Source organism: Homalodisca vitripennis, chromosome 2, assembly GCF_021130785.1.
Source record: "Homalodisca vitripennis isolate AUS2020 chromosome 2, UT_GWSS_2.1, whole genome shotgun sequence".
In the NCBI taxonomy this organism is placed as follows: Eukaryota; Metazoa; Arthropoda; class Insecta; order Hemiptera; family Cicadellidae; genus Homalodisca; species Homalodisca vitripennis.
In genome coordinates, this window is record NC_060208.1 from 175,357,581 (window position 1) to 175,381,244 (window position 23,664).

Genomic DNA, 23,664 nt, shown 5'->3' on the forward strand with positions numbered 1-23,664 from the left:
TCAAGCCTTTGATGTGTTGTGTTAATTTTTTTTCTAGCTGGGATCACTTCTGGCTGGTTTATACCTTTGAGTTGAACCCACCACTGGGCACAGCAAAAACTGATGTGCCACTACAATCTGGGCAACCTTATGGATTTCCAGTAGGTGCATCACTAACCACAAATATTGAGATTCTGGGGTTCATGGGCAATTGGATAGGTCTAGCCTACTTTAGGAGATGACTTGTTTGAGTTGGTGGGGTTTGTTCCCTAACCTCAGAGGTTCTTGTTAGCCTGAACAAGGATGTGCCCTTGCCTATTTTGAAATAAAAAAACAGGTATTTTTGTAAAACAGCAAATGTTTAGGCAATTTATAGAAATGAAAAACTACATGTTTAGGGTCCAATACATAGGTCTCACTCAAGGCCACATTGTCTTCCTTTAAAATGTACAGGAGAGGATTAACACTTACCAATAAAAAGAGTAAACTTGTTTTCATTTGGATTTCTAACAAAAGTATTTTACTTATTGCATGCTATATGAAACAAACACATCACTTATAGAAGCTTTATTAAACATTAACCAAATTTCTGCTTGACCTTTCAATAGCATACACAAATTGGAGGCCAACACAAAGGAAAATAAACACAGGTTAGTATTTTCTTATATTTAATCCTTTCAAACATTATGTAACAAATAATTATATCTATGTTTAATTAAACCAGCTACAAATAATAGAATAGTATTGACAATCACTCTCTACTCGATATTGCACAGTCAGCCCAGAATGATATCTTCCGGCATGCAACAGTAACTGCCAGTAAAAATATAGTACACTACAATACACATTATGTACAACACTTCTCCCAATATGACACTACATTTGATTGGTAGGTTGGCCTCTGGTGCAGGCGTAAAGCTATCGACAACACGGACGACTGTGGTCGTAGAGCTTGTGTGAATAACCTAATTGTCAACGTTAAGATATTAATCAACAAAGTAATAAATAGTTTTGATTATACAGTAATATCAATCGGCTCACATCAAAAATACACTTTTGATGAGCTAACAAAATAAATTACATCGTTATAACGTGTAAACAGATTTCTTACAATGTCAACAAACTAAGTGTAAAGTAACGAGTTAAAATTAACAACAAACGCTCTATCGAGAACAATATTTCACTAGAAATGTTACTTTATGATATAATAATGGCTTGTTATGAAGAAGCGAGAACACTTACCCCCCACTACCAACAGTAGCAGTGTGGTGAGCGAGTGGTTCTAATATGTACAGGAGTAGAATGCAGAGTGAGCTACAACACAACAATGTAGATGTAGAGTGCTACAGCACAGAAAGCCTGCACCGAGGAGCACTAACAGCTAACGACTAATTGTCTTTCTATATAACATCCTGCATCTGTGATATAAAGTATTATAAAAACAATAGCTTCTCCTACAATTGACTACTGCGCCAAAAGGCTGGTCGGTTGTACAGTATAACGAGGACATAACAACAATACGTACTTTCAATACATGGATATGTTAATTTTTTTATCATAATAATATCTTTACATCCACAATGCCAAATCTTAGGGCATACCGGCCAGCAAAATAAAATAATATGAATCAATTACAGTAATTGAATTGTAGTACACTCGTTAAAAATTATTGTGATGCACTGTGACTTAAACTATTAACATTAGGTTAAAATGCTCTGTCATATACATATTAAAATAACTTTTAAAGATCAATTTAAACCTGTATAATAAATAGTTTTATTTCACAAATGGAAACATCTGTACTTTGCTCTGTTGAAACAACTTTTCTATGACTTAATATCTGTAACAGTTGGAAATAACACAATATAAATCTAAAAGTACAACAGACTTAACTGATAATGACAGAAGATTAACATCTGATACAACTGCCAATTCACTTGGCATTGTGCCATGACTTAACTCGTACACATCTCTTTTTACTTTGGAGAAAAACCTCTTCAGTTTCATTTTAAAATACCAAAAATTCTATAATTTTAAGAATTAACATTTAATAAATAAACCAATACGACCAATCTATCAACACAGTCTGAAACAAAGAAATCTGTGAAGGTAACGGAACAAACTTAATAATGGCAACATTTAAGGCTGCATGGCACTGGACCTTTGTACATCGGAGACCCTGTTTCACGCCATCACAGCACATTGAACAAATAAACACCAACAACTAGCACCATCCATCGAGGAACAACATCTCTGCTATATATATATATTTATATATTTATGTACGGTACACAACAAGATAACAGATAAGGGTAACACTGACACATACTGATCCCCTGGAAGGTTCCTGGTGGAAGACAGACAGACAGACAGACGACCAGACTACTGTAACTGTGACTTGATTGCGTCCGCGTGAGGGGGAAGGCACAGAGAGTGAAAACGCTGTGACACACATCCATCCTAGCCTAGACCTAACCCCTTCATTCTCTTTCACTCTAACTTAAAAAAAAATCGGTTAACTCACTAACCCACTTTGTCAGACCTACTACATGGGAGTTTAAATTTCTGATCCCAAAATTCGTTCTTAAAATTCAAATCGGAAGCTTATAACAGACAATTATAGAAAACTCTATTGAAAAACGGAACTAAACATTTCTACCTCTTAAAATTTACATGAGCAGAATTTTTTTTTTTCATTTTAACTACTACAATTTCAAGACACAGCACAATTTTTTTACAACCTACAAAACATACAATGAGAGAAAATTTGAGGATTTACACATGAATTGTGCACACCACTGCTTACTTGTTGAGCCATAAGGCACACAACATGGCTGAGTGTCACAACGGTGTGAGGAAGATAGGCACTGTGTAAGGCTACATGACATCGGGAGTGAAGCAGTACACTCACATCCACACGACACCTATGTACAAGTGCATGGTTCCTACAGTACATACCTGTTGAGCAGTGGTATATCGTACAGACTACGGCTCATTCATTTGTATAACTGCCCATTGTAAATGTTAGAATATTTTTAATACGGTCTTCCATAAAACAAACATTATTTTACAAGAGTAACAAAACCAACTGACAATTTTACAGAACGCTATAACTTTCATAAAACAACAAACAGTACTTTAGGAATATTGAATGGGCAAATATCAATTAAAAATGTGCAACAAATTTAATATTAAATAAATTGTTATTTCAAATGTGTTTATATGAAGTAAACACTGTCACACAGTTCACTGAATCTCTATAGACTTACTTAATTTATAAAACATTTTTTCAAAATATAAATCATTTATAAATTAATTTATAAATACTGAAAAATTACAACAAACATATATACTGAACCATACAGTTCTCCCTTACATATAATAAAACGCAAACTTGACTATTAACACGTTTTGGTGTTATGGATCAAGTTTATATAAAACACAACCTACAGTGACTTATAACGGGCTTTTCTATTATTACAAATTGTTTGTATATATAATATATATATTATCTCTCTACTCTGAAATCCTATAACTTCTATATAATCTTCAATAGGCATTTTCTATAAATATATATGTACTTTTCAATCACTTTAAAAGTAAATAAAATATTTCAACCATTCATCTATCCAAAATAGATCCAGATATCAACAACTGACACTGAACATAGAATATAAATTGCGTAAGACACCGATAAACACATTAAGACGACATTTCAGTTGGCAGACATTGAACAATTACACAGAGAATATCGTGTTAACATGTTTACGGCCTAGAGGACACTTGAACAGCTGTTTAATGATACACTGTGGAATATAAATCAGTCTGATGTGACGTCTTGTCACGGCATGACGTGTTACGCCACGTTACGGTGATGTCAATTGTGATGGGTCCAGACTACTTCACTATATCTACTTCCACACAGTTCACCAATTTGTTATCTCTCCACTCTGATTAAAACTATTTAATATTCTAATTTATAACAATCTGTGGCCACTTAGTTGTGCGATAATTTCTCATTCACATTTTGGTAACTTTTAGGTTAAATTGGTGTATTGCGTTGGCTTGTTGCCAGTAGCACTAGTTACTAAGAAATTATCTGGGTGTAACAGGAGACAGCATAAAAAACCGAATTTAATTTCAACTTCTCATATAGAAATTTAATATTTCTATAAGCAACTGATTGTAAATAAATAGAATATACAGCAACAAAATGTAGGTAAAAATGTTTTTGAAACTCAAACGTTCTTTGTTTTTCAGAATGACTCAAGGAAATAAATTATTTAACATCATCTATCCAATTGTAATCTGGATAAGGTGCAGAAACAAGCAATAAAAACAGAGCTTTAATAAAATGCTCCAGCTGTTGGCATGGAACATTCTGTATTACTATATATGTAGCTAAAAAAGTACATACTTGTGTAATTTTACTGACACAACCACATGAAGAAGCAACTGGGAAACAACACAAAATCAATTAAGGACCAAGAGCTCGTTCTTTCTTAACCCCCTGCTTTATGTACTAGGAAACACAGTTTCCCTATAGCATAATAACTGGTTTTGCTATTCCCCGATTCTTCTCAATGATGAGGCCTTGATGGTTGCGTCTGTACAAGAACACAGAATTCAACATATTTCATGTTGTGTAGATTGATTTTAAAACACAATTTTGAATGCAAGTCCTACAAGCATTATAAAAACAAAATATTATCATTATCAGTCACGTACCACAAATCAATATAAAACTATTTACAGAGAAAATGCTGTTTTTAGACCTCAGGAGGTTCATTTTTCCTTTGTTTGTTCTCAAACAAAACTGCAATAAATGTTACTTTGCTTTTCGCTAACCAGGCTTTCCTACAGCACAACTATTTGCCCACAACGGGTTTAAACATGATTAGTTGACAATTGCACAACTTCATTAGATAAACTGTAAAATTAAAATATATAAAAATAACTATGTAACAAAACTTATAGTTTACAATATACAAATAACTAAACAAAATTTCTGTATAACTTTTGATAAAATGCTCGCCAAACACGTGTAAAACGTTTGAGAACATCTGTTCTCCGACCAATAGGCGACTTTTAGTCTGGACCAAGGTAGTGGGTATATGCGGGTGGACACTTCCGGAATGTTCTCACGAGCACTAACACTTGGACTGTCCATGGCACTATCACTTCACTTAGCCTCCCTCGTACCTCACTGCATCATCTGAAACAATGATTATACGATAATTAGCAAAGATAACGAGAAGAAGAGTTGGTATCCTAACCTTAACATTTGAATGGTTGAGAATTTTCAAATGTTCCTTATAGATTATTACAATTACCAAAGTATATTTTTGATGGATTTCAAAATAAATACTTCACTCCTATAATGGAAGTGGAGGGCAAGAAAAATATCTTAAATGGGATGACATATCCAATGATGCTTCAATATAAAGGTCTTGATCAGACAAAGCTAATGACACATGACCATTCTGTCCATAAAGATTACAGTTTTAAACAAAAGATCAGTCTTAAACTTTGAATAAAGATCATTTTGGATGAATTAAGCCCAGAGACCACACCTACTATTTTACTTACTATAGCATAGCTATATTTAAAATTAGCTTAGAACTTAAAGAATAACTTTTTTAGTTTTTTTGACATTAATGAAAATTATGGAACTTATTTGTGGCGTGCAACGGATTTTAAAATAAATACTTCACTCCTATAATGGAAGTGGAGGGCAAGAAAAATATCTTAAATGGGATGACATATCCAATGATGCTTCAATATAAAGGTCTTGATCAGACAAAGCTAATGACACATGACCATTCTGTCCATAAAGATTACAGTTTTAAACAAAAGATCAGTCTTAAACTTTGAATAAAGATCATTTTGGATGAATTAAGCCCAGAGACCACACACCTACTATTTTACTTACTATAGCATAGCTATATTTAAAATTAGCTTAGAACTTAAAGAATAACTTTTTAGTTTTTTTGACATTAATGAAAATTATGGAACTTATTTGTGGCGTGCAACGATTTACTATCAACAAATTTGGTATGTGGGCTATTTTATGTAGAATATTCAGTTTTGGTAAAATAAAAATGTTAAATAAAATTAGCAGTACAGTATTTGTATTTTAAGATAAAAAGTTTAAATACAGAATCAAAATGGGATGTTTTATTAAAATTTATAAAGAAGAGACATTTTTGAAGTAATATAGTTTACAACAGTTATGATTAGAGGAGTCCTTATTGATGCCCACACCACAATTGTCGCAGCTGGCAAATTTGTCAGAGAGGGGGCGGGGCTAAAATGTTCAACTTAATTATCTAAAGAATGCTGTGAAGTAAAGATTTGCTGAGGCTAGAATTGTTATTGATTTATTTTCCTTATGAATGATTCTTACAACATAACCTTCTGTATATTCTAACATTTACACTGCAAAACTAGCTGTACTCACAGAAGAGGAGAGAAGGGAGGGACATAGTGGCTATGTGGCCCAGCTGTCTCGTGGCCTCTTGCTCACAGGGCCATTGTCGTAGTCATGCCTTGGATCCCCGGGCGAACTTCCAAGAGGCCCTGCAACACACAAACATCATATAAATATAATTCAAGTGTATCGCTAATACCATATCAATTAACTTTTTTGTATTGAATCTATTTACAGTCAGTGCTGAAAAGACCCAAATCTACAGTTCTGAACTTATTAAGAAATGTACTTTGTTGGAGGAGTCTCTACAAGCTAAGTTATGTAAGGTGTTCCTCGAATATACAATCTATCCTTAAAACTGCAGGGAAGTTGGGTAAATGTTACTTATCACAGAGAATAGATGAAGTGGCAAATAAATTTTGTTGGAGGGGGACTCTATACAAGCCAAGCTAAGTTATGTAAGGCATACATTCCAATATACAATCCAAGTACAATACACAAAGTGATCATATGCCGTGCAAGTGTTAGTGAAAGTTGAAATGGGACGTTATCGAAAGGGTAACAAATATTAAATGGTAGTTTTTTCTCCGACCGTACTTATTTAGCTTTTACACTTAAAACCGATTTGTTATCGGTGGTATATATTAGTTGTTACGAGGTGTGGCTGGAAAATAACCAGACTAGTATTGGTGGAGCCACAGAACAAACGCAGTAAGGGTGAATATCGTTAGGCCGGTAACGTGACTCCCCCTCCCACTCCTCGAGTTTTGTATGACTCCCGTACTTATTCCGCCCGTTATACTGTTAATCTTATGTCTCTGCAGCAGAAAAATGAGTATCCAGAAAGAACAGTATGTTAACATATTTTTTTTCAAATTTGGGAAATCTGCAAGTGAGAAATTTGTAATGTTACAAAAAGTGTACATTGATGATGTCAATCGATGTATTGGAATTTGTTCACCAGGACAATGCTCCAGCTCACAAAGCTTTGTAAGTGAAAACGTTTGTGCTCAAACGCAACATCTCCGTCTTAGATCATCCACCCTACTCACCCGATTGGCCCATTGTGACTATTTTTTGTTGTCTAAAGTCAAGTTATTTTTGAAAGGAAAGAGATTTCAGACTGATGAAGCAGTAAAAGAAAAAGAAGTAACGCGTCATAAACAAGGTCACAATAAATTATCTGCAGCATTGTTATCGACAGTGGAAAATTCACATGGATCAGTTTGGAGATCAAGGAGGGGAGTACACTAAAGGGGATTATATCTGCAAGTAAAATTGGTTTTCAGCCTCAGTCCAGTTATTTTGTAGCTACACCTTATATATCATTATATTTTGTGTACCTTGTCAGGTGCATGACTGCTTAATTTTTAAGGTAAGAAACATTAAAAAAACATATTGCAATAATTGTTTTGCAAAATTGCGAAGCCTACATACCTTTCTACATAACCCTAAAACACAGACATTAGAATGCATTTCTATACTCCATCACTATTATTCTATCTACAGTAATAATAAATACAAGGAACAAATTTAAGACAAGTCTAAATAAACTAATACATTCAATCAAGATCAATAATCTCACCTAGAACTAATTGTAACAAATTTTTAAAAAAGCATCAGCCTTAATCTTCAAGATTTAGCATAGGTTCATAATAATGATGAACAGTTAAATAACGTAAAGTTCTAACATTTGATGAACTAATGACTATGTAAAACTACAAAACATCCAATATTGAAATAGATAACCTTGCATAAAACCATTAGCAATAACAGACTGAATGTTTGTAGACAAAACATTTGCCACCAGTTGATTTTGCTGAGTTCTAAGTATTTCCGCTTACAACTAGCTCCAACTAACCTGCCTAAAACAAGTTCTTAAACCGGGGTACACAAAGACTAATACTGGAATTGCTTTTAACGGTACAGTGTTGTTCCAAATGAAATAAATTGATACAATAGTTTATGCTTTATTTGTTTCCTTCTTTACCTTTTATGCTCTGTGAATAATTAAAAAGAATATAATATGCTTCATCTTGAAAGTTTGTGCAAGCATGAAATTGTTTGTAAACCGGAGGATTAAGGATTTACTGAAAACTAAAATCTTAAAAAATTAAAATGATCATGTTTTACCTGTGGGTATGTGATGTGAAGAGAGAGGGTGAGGCAGGTGATGACTGAGAGTGTGGTCGCGCGGAGGTGAGATCGGTTCACTCTTGATCCGCACAGCTCTCGGAGATGGAGAACTGGGCGGCGGGGAACTGCTCACTCCCAGGTGCGGCAACCCACTGTCAAACAATGTAACATACGCATTACAACCAAATGTTTCAAGAATTGTATCATTATTAAACACTTTCCGCTTCAAGATCAGAAGTAAGTCTATAATAAAATGAAAAAATTTATTTCCATTTAAAATATTTATTTATTTAGCATTTGATGTCCTGCTCATTTTAATTTTCATCATCACATTTTAATGTAAGCATTGATGACAGATCTTATTTTAAAGTAATAAATCATCTACTTCAAATCTCGTTGTTCCTTTAGTGACATTTTTTTCAAATAATCAAACCAGGCAATGTATTAATAAGAGAAAATAACATAAAAACAGTAAAGCAAAAGTATCACAGGGGGTACACAGATCGTGAGAAACAGTACCTGGAGTGTGCTATGGAGGAAGTAGTCCAACTAAGTGCGGAAGCGAGTCCCATGTCCGTAGTGTTGAGGTCCGTGAAGAGTCCAGGATACGAGCCGAGGGGGGTCTGGAGAGCGACGACAGGAGTATTGAGAGCAGACGTCCCCACCCCCGTAGCCTGTGATCACACAACAAAATTAATAAGATGTGGTGAACTATAAAAGAATAATTGTAATATAATAACCCTCAGTTATTCACCATACCCCTGCCCATGGCTCACCCCCGTAGCCTGTGATCACATAACAAAATTAGTAAGATGTGGTGAACTATAAAAGAATAATTGTAATATAATAACCCTCAGTTATTCACCATACCCCTGCCCATGGCTCACCCCCGTAGCCTGTGATCACATAACAAAATTAGTAAGATGTGGTGAACTATAAAAGAATAATTGTAATATAATAACCCTCAGTTATTCACCATACCCCTGCCCATGGCTCACTCCCGTAGCCTGTGACCACATAACAAAATTAGTAAGATGTGGTGAACTATAAAAGAATAATTGTAATATAATAACCCTCAGTTATTCACCATACCCCTGCCCATGGCTCACCCCCGTAGCCTGTGACCACATAACAAAATTAGTAAGATGTGGTGAAATATAAAAGAATATTTGTAATATAATAACCCTCAGTTATTCACCATACCCCTGCCCATGGCTCACCCCCGTAGCCTGTGACCACATAACAAAATTAGTAAGATGTGGTGAACTATAAAAGAATATTTGTAATATAATAACCCTCAGTTATTCACCATACCCCTGCCCATGGCTCACCCTATTTTGTACAATCTTCGGGGTTTTATAGTCAGAACATCAATACAGTTCACATATGATCTATTAATGAACAAATGTAGTTTAAAATTAAAAATGCTGGCTAATGTTTCAGGTCCTGTTGTACTCTCCCCTTATTTTGTCCATGCAAGTTTTCTTTACAGGTATTTCTAATAAAAATATAACACACTGAAATTAAAAATACAAATAAGACATAAAACCTTTATTAAATAAATATTTAAATTGTGACATTCCTGGGTTGTCATTAGAATTTACTCATGAAAGAGTACCTTATATTTCTACTCCTTATCTGGTGAAAAACATAACCATTAATAGTCTCAATTACAACCAGTTCTTGTAATTTTAATATCTTTAATCACAGGCAGTGTTTTGAAAACCAGTTGATGCAATTTTTTAAACCAGTAACCTTCCAGCAAAGTATAAGTCTAAAAGAAAAATGAAATTAACTTATATTAATGCATATAACGAACAAAGTGATAATATTTTCTCATATGCTTGGAAAACTAACAAATGCCCCTGGACTCTTACACAACCACTTCTTTTTGTATTGTCTATGAAGTTAGGCTGCAATTAAATCTTTCTTTTATTTTAAAGCCCTAAACAAAAATATTCATATTTATTATTTAATTAATTCAATCGCTCCTTACAGAGAGAAGAAATGCTGTTGGTGACTCACCTCTTCATGAGGATTCGGTATGACGACCCTAAGGTTGGCACGAGGGGGGGCTGGCGATGAGTGTTTGGGAGGCATTGGTCCGGGGGGCTTGTGGAGCTGGTGGGTCTGGGGAGGGCCAGGCGACGGCGACCCCCCCAGTCCTGGAGACGATGAGTTGGGATAACCGTTACTCATCTCCAACATGTTGCCTGGGGGATACACTGCAACAACAGCCCATCTCAGTTATGAGGAGAGAACAAAATTTATTCTATCAATAAGTTTTATTACTATAAAAATAAACTCAAAATAAATTAATTTAAAAAAAAAACTATAAAATTATAAATCAAATTTAATAATTTGGACTTTTTCTGTTCAATAATACAAGATCATATATTAATTCATATAAAACAATAAACTGATGTAAAATTAAAACAAGATAAATTCTAATAGAATCAAACGATGTAGCACATCAACAAACTTTTTAACAAATATGCAAGAATGTTATAAAAAACCCAAAACATGCCAACATCATGCAATATAAATAAAGATACCTTAACAAACTATCAAGGATGTCCCGTTTTGATAATAACAAATAAAATTGAATGAGGTCATATTTTCCGTCTTCCAATCTTTGTACCAAACAATGGAAACTTGACTTATTGCCTTTTAGTTTGTTGGGATATAAAATATAAGTTTCAACAATGTAATCATTAAAAATATCAATTGATTGCTTTTTTCAAGTTAGTTGTAAGTTATAGGCTGCGAGAAAGTGTACCATGAAAAGAATTAGACTATTTAACTACTCTGGAAAAGTTTGTAATCAGTTGTTGTTATTGTTATAAAAAAATATTATTAGCTATAAATGTATGGCGCACACTTTTACAAGACTGTGTAAACATCCTTGTAACAATTCTAGAAGTTATTTGGGTCTGTGTGAATGAGGAAGAATAAGGAGAGTTGACACAGTACAAGTTCAATGATACTAATAAAAAGTGCTATGGTCGTATAGAGGTTTTGAACGTAAACCATCAAATATTATATTTGTTTGTTGTATAAGATGTACAAAAATGTTTATATTTATATATTGTAGTTCAGTTATTAAGTCTCTTCATAACATGTCCTTACAAAAATTTAACAAATTTAATTATCATGCATTAATAATTAAGTTATACTCTTGTTGAAAATATTATGCTCTCTTAATCAACATCAGTTAGCATTTCCCATTAACACTGATTTTCTTATATTAGAAATAACACAATTGGTATTTATCACGAGTAAAAACCAAACAACACGGTTAATTAATATCGTAAACCACACTTAAAATAAGTTAAAACAATAAAGAAGACCTTTTTTTTGTAGGTAGGAAGATTAGGGAGGCACCAACACTAAAGAACACAAGTTATTGTGACAGCGGCAGAAGAGTATTAACACTAGACAAGCCACGATAAACGAAAAACCAGCAGTGAAAATGTTATTACGTCTGAAGCTCCAAGTGTTGTTTGCCGAAGGGGTTAAAGAGTCATGGGTGTGGGGCGGAAGCTCACCAGAATCCGCCTCGGAGGAGGACGGCCGCGGGCTGACACTGGACGTTTGACCCATGTGTGGGGACGATTGAAGCAGGCTGGAGTCATTGTAACCTACAGGTACTGTCACTGGCAGAGAATAACTGGACTGCCCCACCTGTACAAGACATAACTTATATCACACATCAGACAACACAACTGGTAATACAATGTTTGACCCATGTGTGGGGATGATTGGAGCAGGCTAATTTGAAGCACAACAACAATCACTTTACACCATGACTGTGTCCTGCCTCTGAACTAATATCAATGATTGGTCAGGTAATCCATTTTCTCACATACTAATGACCTAGCTAACAGATATTCATACAAAAAATAAAGATGATTAATTATGTAAAAATTATAATACTTCATCTATAAAAGATATTTTATGTCCTTTTGGACTACTGATGTGTCAGATGATTTAGAAGAACTTTGAAATACTGAAGTATTATTAGAACAACTTTTTTGAAAATCCAGCAGTCGACACTCAATACTCTATCTCAAAGAAACTGACACATTCTAATGAAATTTTAACAATTGTATATCTAATAAAGAATATATGTTTAGTATTTTAATAAGTACAAATAATATGACATCTTTTACGTTCCTGTAAATATCTGCACCAAAACTACAAACTAAATAAAAATATGGCAGCAGGATTAATATTAACTAGTAAACATTGCTGATTAGTTGCACCACAACAAATGCTGCAATGGTACTCACCCTGCTGGTAGCTGTGCGCTGCATCATGATCTGGAACTCCTCGTCTATCTTGTTGTATTTGGCTTCAGTTCTTGGAGTCAACTGGTACTCAGAGTCCCCCTCGGGACTGTCAGGGCTGCAAGCTCCATTCTTGTGTTCTTTCTTGTTTAAAGCCTGGGTACAAACATGAATCACAACATCATTCACCGTCTTCTGATTAAAAAAGAAGAATAAAGAAATGGAACAACTTATAATGATGATTTATATTTTACAGAGTACTCCAACTATAGCAAAAAAATTGGTTTATTTTGAAAATAATGTGAATTTGCATGCATCCAAAATCAAAATCGATCACAGCGTGTTTACCAGGTATTTAAATGTCTATATGTCTAAAATACTTAATGCTTTTGAAACTACAAAAATTTTGATACATAACGTAAAAACCCTCTTCAACAACTCTCTTGTGTAGAGATTTTCAACTTATGCTTCAAAATTTGTATTAATCACATAATTTTATTGTAAAAATTAAATCCTACATTTTTATTAATACTCATCACCAACTGCAAATGACTATTAACTTATTGAAAATTGAAAAAGTTTGCATACTAAAACTGCAAGGATCATTAACATAATGAAAGTTAATCTATAGATCTAACATCTAAATCAGAAACTCAGATGTTCAATTCCAGGACTGTTTTTACCTACAATATAATGTTGATGGACATTAACCCTTTAACCCTTTGAATCCCCAGGGCGAGAAATCAAATCGTCGCCGAGAAGATATGCGAAGATCCCCGCGGCGACGATGTATCGTCGCCAATGAAGTTGCGAGAATCCCCGGGCGACGTAATATCGTCGCCCCCATGGTATATGACGCGCCCTTCTCTAATACATATTTATTTGAAATCGTAAAATACTTTATTTTATGAAGTATTAATATACATATTTATATGTATTTTATTAAAATAATAATTTTTTTATTTATTTATTTACTAATATATTTATTTAGGTAATATCAGTGATTTTTTGTGTTGTAAGACGCCCTAGTGGTTTTTTACATAGTCGCATTACTTTTATATAAAAATTCAAACAAAGTTTATTTTTTAGAGATATAATATAACTTTTTTTTGTACATACACAAAAAAACTAATTTTAGAAAATAAAATGTGGGTGCCCCATGGTAAAAATATTTCTTATTTTTTAATTAAAAAATCTTAAAATCAATTTTTTTGCCTAAAAATCTATATACATATATTTTAAAATTATTTTATGCCTGTTAAACATTTTTTTATACTTCAGACTAATCTTTTTCTGTGTTATACAATTTCATTCTGGACATTTTGGTGTGTATAATACAAGACACAATAGCATAAAAAATAGCAAAAGTATAAATTTTTTACAAACAGTATGCAAAACAGCTGTTTCTGCTCCGCCCCCCCCCCGCCCCCCGCGCCCCCACTCGCACTCGGTAGTTCTTAGGTCAAATGATTTTGGTACGTTTTTTCCACCATCAATATTTTGGTCTGGGGTTCACAAAGGCGTTAACGCACCCTCACTGGTCGAATAATTTCAACCACTTTCATTATTTGCTCTGTGTACGCTTATTTTTAACATTGTAATCCCTAGACACTACGGTGGTTGAAATTTCAACCATCACACGAAATTCTTTCTGTGCACAACCCTAAAAATTTTCAAATGTAAACATGTTTTATTGATTTAACGTTAATTACTGGGGTTGTATCTAGACTTGGAAAAATAATTTAAAAAATCCTTTCTTTTATTTGATGATATTTTAAGCTATGGTTGATATTTCGAACCAGTGACCTTTCAGGTATATGCATAATACCTCATGCTCACTGGTTAAAATTTCAACCACTTATGGACTAGGGTTTAAAAATGTACAAATTATAATGAATAAATATTATTTATTATAAACCCAAAAAGTTAATCGCATTAACAGAAACTTAGTTTCATTTTAAACATAATTGTTATAAAAAAAACATCAATTATCGCACTCTCGCGTGCTCGCGTTCGCAAAACGGTGATCCAAACCCATATAAACCAATAAGATTATCATAAAACCTTAATTATGTTTTTAAAGCAAAATTAAGTAATATATTACTATATATATATATATATACAACAGCTTATTTCAAAACTAACTATTATAACGAAAAATATTGAATTCAATGGTAATAATTAATGTAACAATGTTACATTTTAACAATTTTTGCTTAAGAGAAAATTACAAGTTAATAAGAATATAAACTATCACCCCCTCCCCCCCCCCCCCCTTAGAAAAAAACTTAATCTACTTAACTCCAAATAATTATTACGGTACATATTAAATCAAAACATATTTTGATATTTAATCATATTCAGAAGAAAAAAAAAAATTTATAGGCCTAATCAATACATAGTCATTTGGAAATGAAAAAACATATTTAATCTAACCTAATTTAAAAACTTTAAATATCTTAATTAAAAAAGAAGTAATAAATATAAATTATAGGTCATTGGATTGTGGAATGGGGCGAAGCAGGCTAGACACAGAGCTACATCACATTTTTCACAGGCAAAATACTTGTGACGCTTACAGGTTTTCCTTCGTATTACATTTAATACACATCTACGAGGAAAGAAGTGGGAATTGGGAAAATGTTCTCCTAACATTATTAGGTCTAAATTCGTTACCTTTTCTACCAGTTACTATGTTTGCAGTTACTGAGGTATTAGCTTTTGGTGTGTTCTACTACAGAAAATACCCAATGAGTTCTGCTGCCAGCTTTTTACGAAAAAGTTAGTTGTGTCATTGGTTTTTTCTATTTTCAGTTGAAATATACTTATACCAAAAATAAATGAGTTGACCGTGACAGATTCTAAAAGAAAAATAAAAGATTTTTTTTAACCACTATTTTCTTGATTTCTGGGCTATTCCATAACATGATTTGTTTTTACTACAAAATTATTTCTAAAATGTCATGTAAACTTTCAAGCAAAGTCATCATTTTTTGTTTATAACTTGCATGCCCAAAAAGATATTCGTCTTATCTGATAATTTGTCTATTCTAGAGTAGAATTATCCACATTAAAAGTGTATAACACCAATTCAAAATCTATAAAAGATAAACTTTTTATAATTATTATAAAATTACTCCTAATTTAGGACAAAATTCTTTTATTGTGATATTTTAATTTGTTTCAAGAGTCTATATTGGTAATATAATTTAAAAACAAAGCATAATGTAAAGTCTTATATATCACGACCCAATGCTAAATAATTTAAATATATCATTAAAATCTCACCTTTACTCGGTCCTTGCAGTAATGGCAAACAGGATTTTCTCTGATGTCACTATTCCTAGACGCAACGCTGGTAGTCGGAGAATGAGCCACTTTTTTTGTTTATTCTCGATAGAGTGCAGGTACAAGTTCTCGTTCACGTCTATTTCATATACCAACATGTCAGGTTGAATTCCCAAGAATGGCTAGTGCTGACAAGGACTATATTCGCCCATCCGTGTATGAGCCAAAAAACTTACATTAATTGAAAGTGGTTGAAATATCAACCACCGTGCGTAAACAAAAACTGAATGCATTTTTTGGTGTGTGCACAAGGAAGTTTTCCAATGTGGTCGATATTTCGACCATCGTGAGCGTTAAAGGGAATTAAAACATATTTTAGGCAACCTATAAAGGGTTAAAGGAGAAATAAACTCAACATTTTTTTTTATTACAAACACAATAGATTGAGAAGCTCAGATACTTCAGTCGAGCATTAAATGCAAATCCTTCAGCCACATATTGTCAACTCTCAAGAAGATCAGAGTAAAAGAAGGATTGGGTTGGAAATAACATGCTCCCAGACCAAGTCTTACAAGGTCAGAACTTACGATCTTTTCTTTTCGCTCCCCTCCTCCTTGTACTTATTCCCCTGATCCAATGACTTATCATGAAGCACTCACCTCGATAATATTCTTGTTGGTGAGACTCTCATGGGGCTCGTTGTACTCAGTGTACTTGAGGAGCACCTTGTCCATGTCAGTGCTGGCATATTGGTACAGTTTGTTGCTACTGCTAAAGATGATTAGGGCGATTTCACAGTCGCACAGAACACTCAGCTCGTACGCCTTCTTCATAACGCCAAATTTACGTTTGTTGAAAGTCACCTGCACAGTCCAATACAAAATTATGCAACTTGCACAAAAATTTTGCAAAACACACATTCTGACCTGCATCAAGATTTAATTGGTATTCATATTACGATTACAGTATATTACATGAGTAATAGAGACCAATAATCGTTCGTTTAAAAGCTACTTATGACTCCATTAAAGTATGATTTCCTTAAATTAATAATTTATCTATATAATTAAATAATTCAATCATTAATATAAAAAAATCTGTTTTATTCTATTTTTAAGTAACAACAAAAATTTAAAGAAAAACCTAAAATTTTAACAAAAAGGGTCACAAATGTGTCAAATAACAGCACTGTACCTGGCGATTGCGCTCGTCTGTGATCCGCGATATCTGTATCTTCTTGCGACCCATGGCGGGCGACGCGGTGGCACCAGGGCTCCCCAAGATGTTTCCGTGACGGGTGGCAATTCTGGCGGCTTGCACAGAGCGGCGGGGCGACTAAACGTTAACGCGGCTAACGCGACAGATCTGCAAACAAACAAAAAAGAGATCAGTATTGTTGAGAAAACCTCAGATGTTAGGGCAACACAAAAAGTAGTATATCAAATCAAGCATAACAAAATTGTTCCCTGAGCACAACACACTCTCAGTGTATATTTTCAGCACAATACACTCTTAGTGTATATTTCCAGCACAATACACTGTATATTTAGTTAGGCCTCAAACACAGAAGAGAATAACTACACTTAAGAGAAAAAAGAGTAATCTTATCATTATACACATTTACTTTTTTACATTTACTTTTCAATTAATTTTCAATAAGTTATAATTTTAATTTTCCGCTTGGTTATAAATAAAAAAGAGCACAAGTGTATTAAAATCAGATATTTTAAAACTTTTTTTTATATCTAGAGACTGGATAAAAATCAAGATCATACAAAAGTAGTAAATTTGATATTAGATACTTTCTTTAGATTATTCATTCAATTTTTCTTTCTATAGAGGTGCAAGTAAACTAAATTTATATAATTTTACACTCATAAATTGTTTAAAAAATTTAAGTGTGTCTATAAGATATATATCCCACAGTTAATTACACAAAATAATATTACTGCACAATATTATAATACTAAACTGTTATTAGTTGAATTCAATATTAAAATATAGTATCCATATGTATTTCAACACTGGATTTTAAAGATCAAAAGAATATAGTATAAGACAAAGTAAATAAATGTAATGTAATTTGAACAGAATACAGTAAATTTTAATTTTTGAGAGTAATCTTGATTAAGACCTTCTTCCTTTGTAAAATAATGTACAGCTCAGTGTTTATACAAAAACGGCCTTAACAATTTTAGGACATTTCTTTTAACACACTTGAGATATGGTAGCAATAAAATGCATTCAATACAAAATCTGTTTTATACCATGATATTAATTGTACAAAAATGTTAATAGCAAACAAAGTAAATTTTAAACAAAACCAAAAGTTTAGTTGCAAGATCTTGGCATCTAATCGGTGATTAATTCTTAAATATTATTACTATTGTCTTCAATAACTACTGCTTCATGACAAAGTTCAAGTAAGAAAAAAGTTGTGAGGGAGTTTTTGAAAAATCAAAATAAAAGAGACAATGATGACAATGTTTAAAGATGCAATTAGTTTCTGTTTTCTTGAGAAAAATTTATTTTGTAACCAATTTTGAAATTTTGAAACATGACTGCACTAATATAACCTAAAATAAAGAATGAGTAGTAGAAGAGTTCTATATTATGTAGAACGTCTCCAAATCTCTGTATTTACATAAGAAATCAAATTTTCTTTTTTTTAGAATTCCTGGCATTTACAAATATTTCTCAATTTAACTCAAATTCTGTTCAATGACGTCGGACACAAGTGAAGCCCGAGGGATTGAAGTGAGTATGAGACAATACACAAGGCAGTGGCGGTGCCGTAACCTAGCGACTGTGTGTGGATGTGTTGCTAGGCAACAGCAGCTTCTGACGTCACTTGCCACAGTGGGTGAGAGAGGGTCAACACCTGATTGGCCAGTGATTGACACAAAAACTACTATATAAAGTACATTCTACTCTGTAGGAACAGGAGTTATGGTCAACTCTATTTAAATACTGATGGGTAAAAGTTGTTAAGGTATTTCTAACACCTTGTCTAGGAAGCTTAGTTACTTAGAACAATATTCTGTTAATTGTACTCTATGGTTGTAAAGTATTGTGATGCTATTATTCACACTAGAGATATAAAAAATAAAATATTATATTTAAAGGTGATCCTGTTTGTAAGATTCCAAATATAAAGACACCCAATAGAAAACTCATTTTTGAACACAATTGAAGAGATTATATTAATTGATTACTTAGGCATTGAATATTATTATTCAATATCTTTTATTTCTATTAATGATTCAAAAGCTTCAGCCAAGCTGTTGTTGTGTGTGTGTTTTACATACTTAGTACACAATTCTAATCTAAACAACATTATGTTTCAGAAATTCTTTCACAATATATATCAATTATTTGTGAAAGGCGGTTTAACTTTTAACTAGCTATTTTAATAAAATAGCTTAATGTTCTTGGATATTGTTGCTAAGTTACTTTAATCTTCATCAAATCTTATAAGAAATGTATTTACATAATTTTTAAATACATGAATTCTGTATTACTTAAAATTTGTTACAAATCTGAAATGTTGGGAATTTATTTTACGATTTAAAAAAACAGTTACTATCGAAACAAAAATTACAAAATTTAAATGATATATTTTAAACAAAAATATTACAGCTTATTCAACACAAAAAGGGACATGTGGAAACAAATTTATTAACTTATTTTTCAAGCGCCATTTGAAATTAAAATATAATTAGATTTATTTTTTATTAACATGTTATATAGTACAAGTGTCATTATCTCATGGTCTAAGGGTTAACTGAACAACGTGTATTGCATATCACTGAGGTATTGTCAGCAAGCATGCACTTAAGTGTTGGAGCACTACAAGTGAAAAAATACATTTAAATTATAACTTTATAACGAAAATAAATTACTACTCTCAAAAATCCGTCACGAAATAAGAAATATACATCTTGGATTATGTCATATACTGACATTTTTAACTAGCAGTTCAAAGGCTTGTATACACTTACGCAATAATTGGTGAAAATAACGAGTTAACTGTGCGAGTGATCTGTGATGATGAATGCTTAACCTTTGACAACTCATTCATAAGTGAAAATAATAATAGCCTAGTTTACAATTCGTTAACAACACCTCAAAATGACACAACACAAACCGTCTAGGATTGTGAAAAGAAGTAGCAGCGGCAACAAAAGGTAAATAAAATTACCTTTTTATTCTTACAAGTTAATGGATGCGTTTATGTAAATACTCTTGAAAGTTTATCAGATTTTGTCTCATCGTGTGGAATATTGTATAGGTTTTTTTGTACGTGGGCAACGTTTACAAACAAAAAGGGGGGGGGGCAAGATGATTTCAGCTGGAATGACAAGTGTTTTCAGTTAGCGATCTCAGGTAAGTACGAATCTCTGCTTGTATCAGGAGAGCAGAACGGAGCAGGAAGCGGACGGGAGGGTTCAGCACAGTTCAGCACGTGAGCAAGGTCGACTGTGACCCCGTTGTTAGGATCGATATCAGTCAAGGACGGCACTGCCGCCGCTGCCGTTCCTTGCCACTCACTCGGCCACACTCCACACTCTCGGAGACATCGTTAATAGCGCATTACTCGCGCCAACAGTGTCCACTTACTTGATAGGGTCCCTTGTACTGTCCTCTGCTTGATACTAATCTCGAGTGGAGGACATAATTTATAAATATTTACGATGAAGAGGATCGACCAGTGCTTTTAAAATTCACCAATCCAAGTTAATTTTGCATACATTTAACCATAAAAATAAAACATTTTATGTTACTAATTTCGTAATACTTAATTTTAAAACTCTAGACACAACATTAATTTAACATCTAACTGGTTTCGTTTGGTTGAACAAAATGTTTCACGTTCGAAATTGGCATGGTAATATAATTGTACGCTTACAATGTGGTTGCACTGTAATCTGTGTTAGCCTGTGGAACTTCCGTGCGGCACCACTGGGGATCTCTGGTTAGGACAGTTAGAAATGTTTGATTTTTAAACGCAGATTTCAGTATAGAATGTTCGTCATTGTCTATCCATGTTATCGGGAATAAAGAATTAAGACATATCAAATGCGTATTACAAATAAATAAAGGTTATAAATTATTGAATGGTGGTGGAAGAAGGAGCGACCTTTTTAAAGTATCCACACACAGCACAGCAAGGAAGTAAATGTCTAACCGCACTAATAAAACAAACTCGGAATTGGTAAGATTGGTTTCATTAATGGGTTAAGACACTATAATACAATTCAACGTCTTGTAAATATATAATATAATATATTATACTAAATACATATACAGTACATTATTTTATTAACAACACATTACAATAGAATAAAATGAAATCGTCATACACCTAAAACTTTTGAGAGTGATTTTTGCACAGCCTTATTGATAACAATGGTTCAACGCAAAGTAACCAACAAACAAGGCGAGAACATGGCATGCAGTGAAGTGGCAGACAATCGCCATGCCAGAGAGATACTACGGCGCACAGCTGCAATATAGAGACAGACGACGGCGCACAGCTGCAATATAGAGACAGGCGTGTACTGCAGGAATACAGGTGCGTCACGGCGCAGCTCCTGTGTGCGCGTGTGTCAGTCGAAGCGTGTAACCTGCAGATGCAATCTGCATTATACAGACAGTGTGGTGATTTTCGATTAACGTTGAATTTTCAGGAATCAATCGACACAAGGCGAAATATTAGTGAATGAATTAGGTGTACTTATGTGAATAGTAAATAGTGTTAACTCGGGATTAATCTAAAGGGTAGTCCAGAACAATTCGCATTACTTCAGACCTGGATCACGTGATCGCGGTGTCCATACGGGGATTAAGAACGCGGACCCTGAGGTGAGAAGTTGAGGCGCTAAGAACTACGCTAGCGAGTTATCCAATAACGCAAATAACTACCGTATAATTTGTTTATACTCGTAATATAAACATTGCTTACAGTCGAAATGTTAATGGTGTATACAGAACATGTAAAACACATAGCTACGACCAGCAAAAAAATAAATCATTCACTCGACCTCAGTTTCATGCATTTGATACGAAAGCACTTGGTAGTTTTATACATGAAAAAAAATTATCAATGTATACAACATAAATCATTACAAGCACATATAATGATAACATGTATTTAGTGATACGATTAATCGATTTAAAAAATAATACAGAAACGATGTAAGAAAATTACAGACTCGGTTTGCACGTTTGCATAAGCATTTTATTCAGGGGCCTATACGTAACATACCAAAAAGGTTAGTCACATTTTCGAATGCGATTTGTAGGAAAATGAATTTGATTAGGGTGCTGAGAAAAATTACATTTAATTTTGGCGATGGATTAATCAAATAAATATAACATTTTATTACGATGTGTGACACCGTGTGAAATTCAGGCCCTAAGATTACACACTGTGAATATGTTACGTGAAAAATTCCCATGTGAACCAGAGTTTTTAAGCAGCAAGCGGCCGGACAGCGAGGTAAGTGACGTGACGGTAAGAAGGCAGTGGGGGGAGGGAAGGGGTTATCACCACCCCCTCCCAAACATCCTCGGGTGACGTGAATGTGCCACTGTATCTTGTTAACTCTAACTCGTACGCTTGCAAACACTTAAAAACAAAGCAACGTGTTGTGAAAAGTTGTTCTCTCACATTTTAAATAGCTCCAAAAAGAAATGATCTGAAACGTAAAAAATTTTTATGTTCCCTATATTTTTATAGGTCAGAACAGATTTAATATTTATGAACATTAAAAACAACTTCTCTTCGACATTCCACTACCGTATACATTGTAGCACGAATCGTGGCCAGATTGTTAGCAATATAAAATTGAGCTAAAATTGCAACACACTCTATCGACATCAAGTTCGGCCCATAACACGACCTTCACTACGTTTGACACAATCACGGGAAACGTTTGAGTTGGGTATCTCTAAACTGTCAATAATATAGAATCATTCCATTCATACCTTTGAGCCCATTATCAAAACAAATTGGGTTTGATTATTCCCGACTACAAATCAGCTGAAGCCGATTGTATATTTAGATTCTGTGATGAAAGTTAAAAGTCATAATAACTGATGAAACTACATTATTTATTTGAAAATCTCTTATTTTTACAAACACGGCGTTCTTCACAATCGCCATACAGAATAATAAAATTGCTCTAATAATTTCTACGTAGATGTAAATGTTATACAACAATCACACCAGTCTAGAGACAATTTTACGCACATAAATAGCAATTCGTTTTATGTCCAATTAAAAATAATTACCCTTTAGAGGGGCAAAGTCTAGATGAAAATTGCATAATTTTTATTGTTTGGATCGTTTATACCTGTGTCAAACGTTCATATTAACTTGCAATACTTTAACCACATCTTTCTGAGAGCAACAACATTTTAGGATGGTTCCAATAGGGTAAATTTTGTAGTTCTTTACGTCATAAATTATACAAAAGAAATATACGGAGTTTTCGACAAAACGTAACCTAAAAGTGATATCGCAAATAACTAACTCCA

General features: G+C 33.5%; 1 protein-coding gene across 8 annotated transcripts in view; it reads right to left on the reverse strand.

Annotated features, from left to right (window-relative positions):
• Positions 1-630: 630 nt before the first annotated feature.
• Positions 631-23,664, reverse strand: part of LOC124355067 (myocyte-specific enhancer factor 2) — a 191,080-nt gene continuing 168,046 nt past the window's right edge. For 7 of the 8 annotated variants that reach the window (XM_046805984.1, XM_046805985.1, XM_046805986.1 and 4 more), the window contains 9 exons: positions 17,317-17,487; positions 16,782-16,985; positions 12,838-12,990; positions 12,028-12,229; positions 10,571-10,770; positions 9,065-9,219; positions 8,543-8,697; positions 6,440-6,558; positions 631-5,194 (listed from right to left, as the gene is read on the reverse strand). In XM_046805984.1, the coding sequence (XP_046661940.1) occupies positions 6,470-6,558; positions 8,543-8,697; positions 9,065-9,219; positions 10,571-10,770; positions 12,028-12,229; positions 12,838-12,990; positions 16,782-16,985; positions 17,317-17,370 (1,212 nt within the window). In that variant the 5' untranslated portion in view covers positions 17,371-17,487 and the 3' untranslated portion in view covers positions 631-5,194; positions 6,440-6,469. The remainder of the gene's footprint in view (positions 5,195-6,439; positions 6,559-8,542; positions 8,698-9,064; positions 9,220-10,570; positions 10,771-12,027; positions 12,230-12,837; positions 12,991-16,781; positions 16,986-17,316; positions 17,488-23,664) is intronic. The other variant, XM_046805992.1, reaches the window with a different exon arrangement.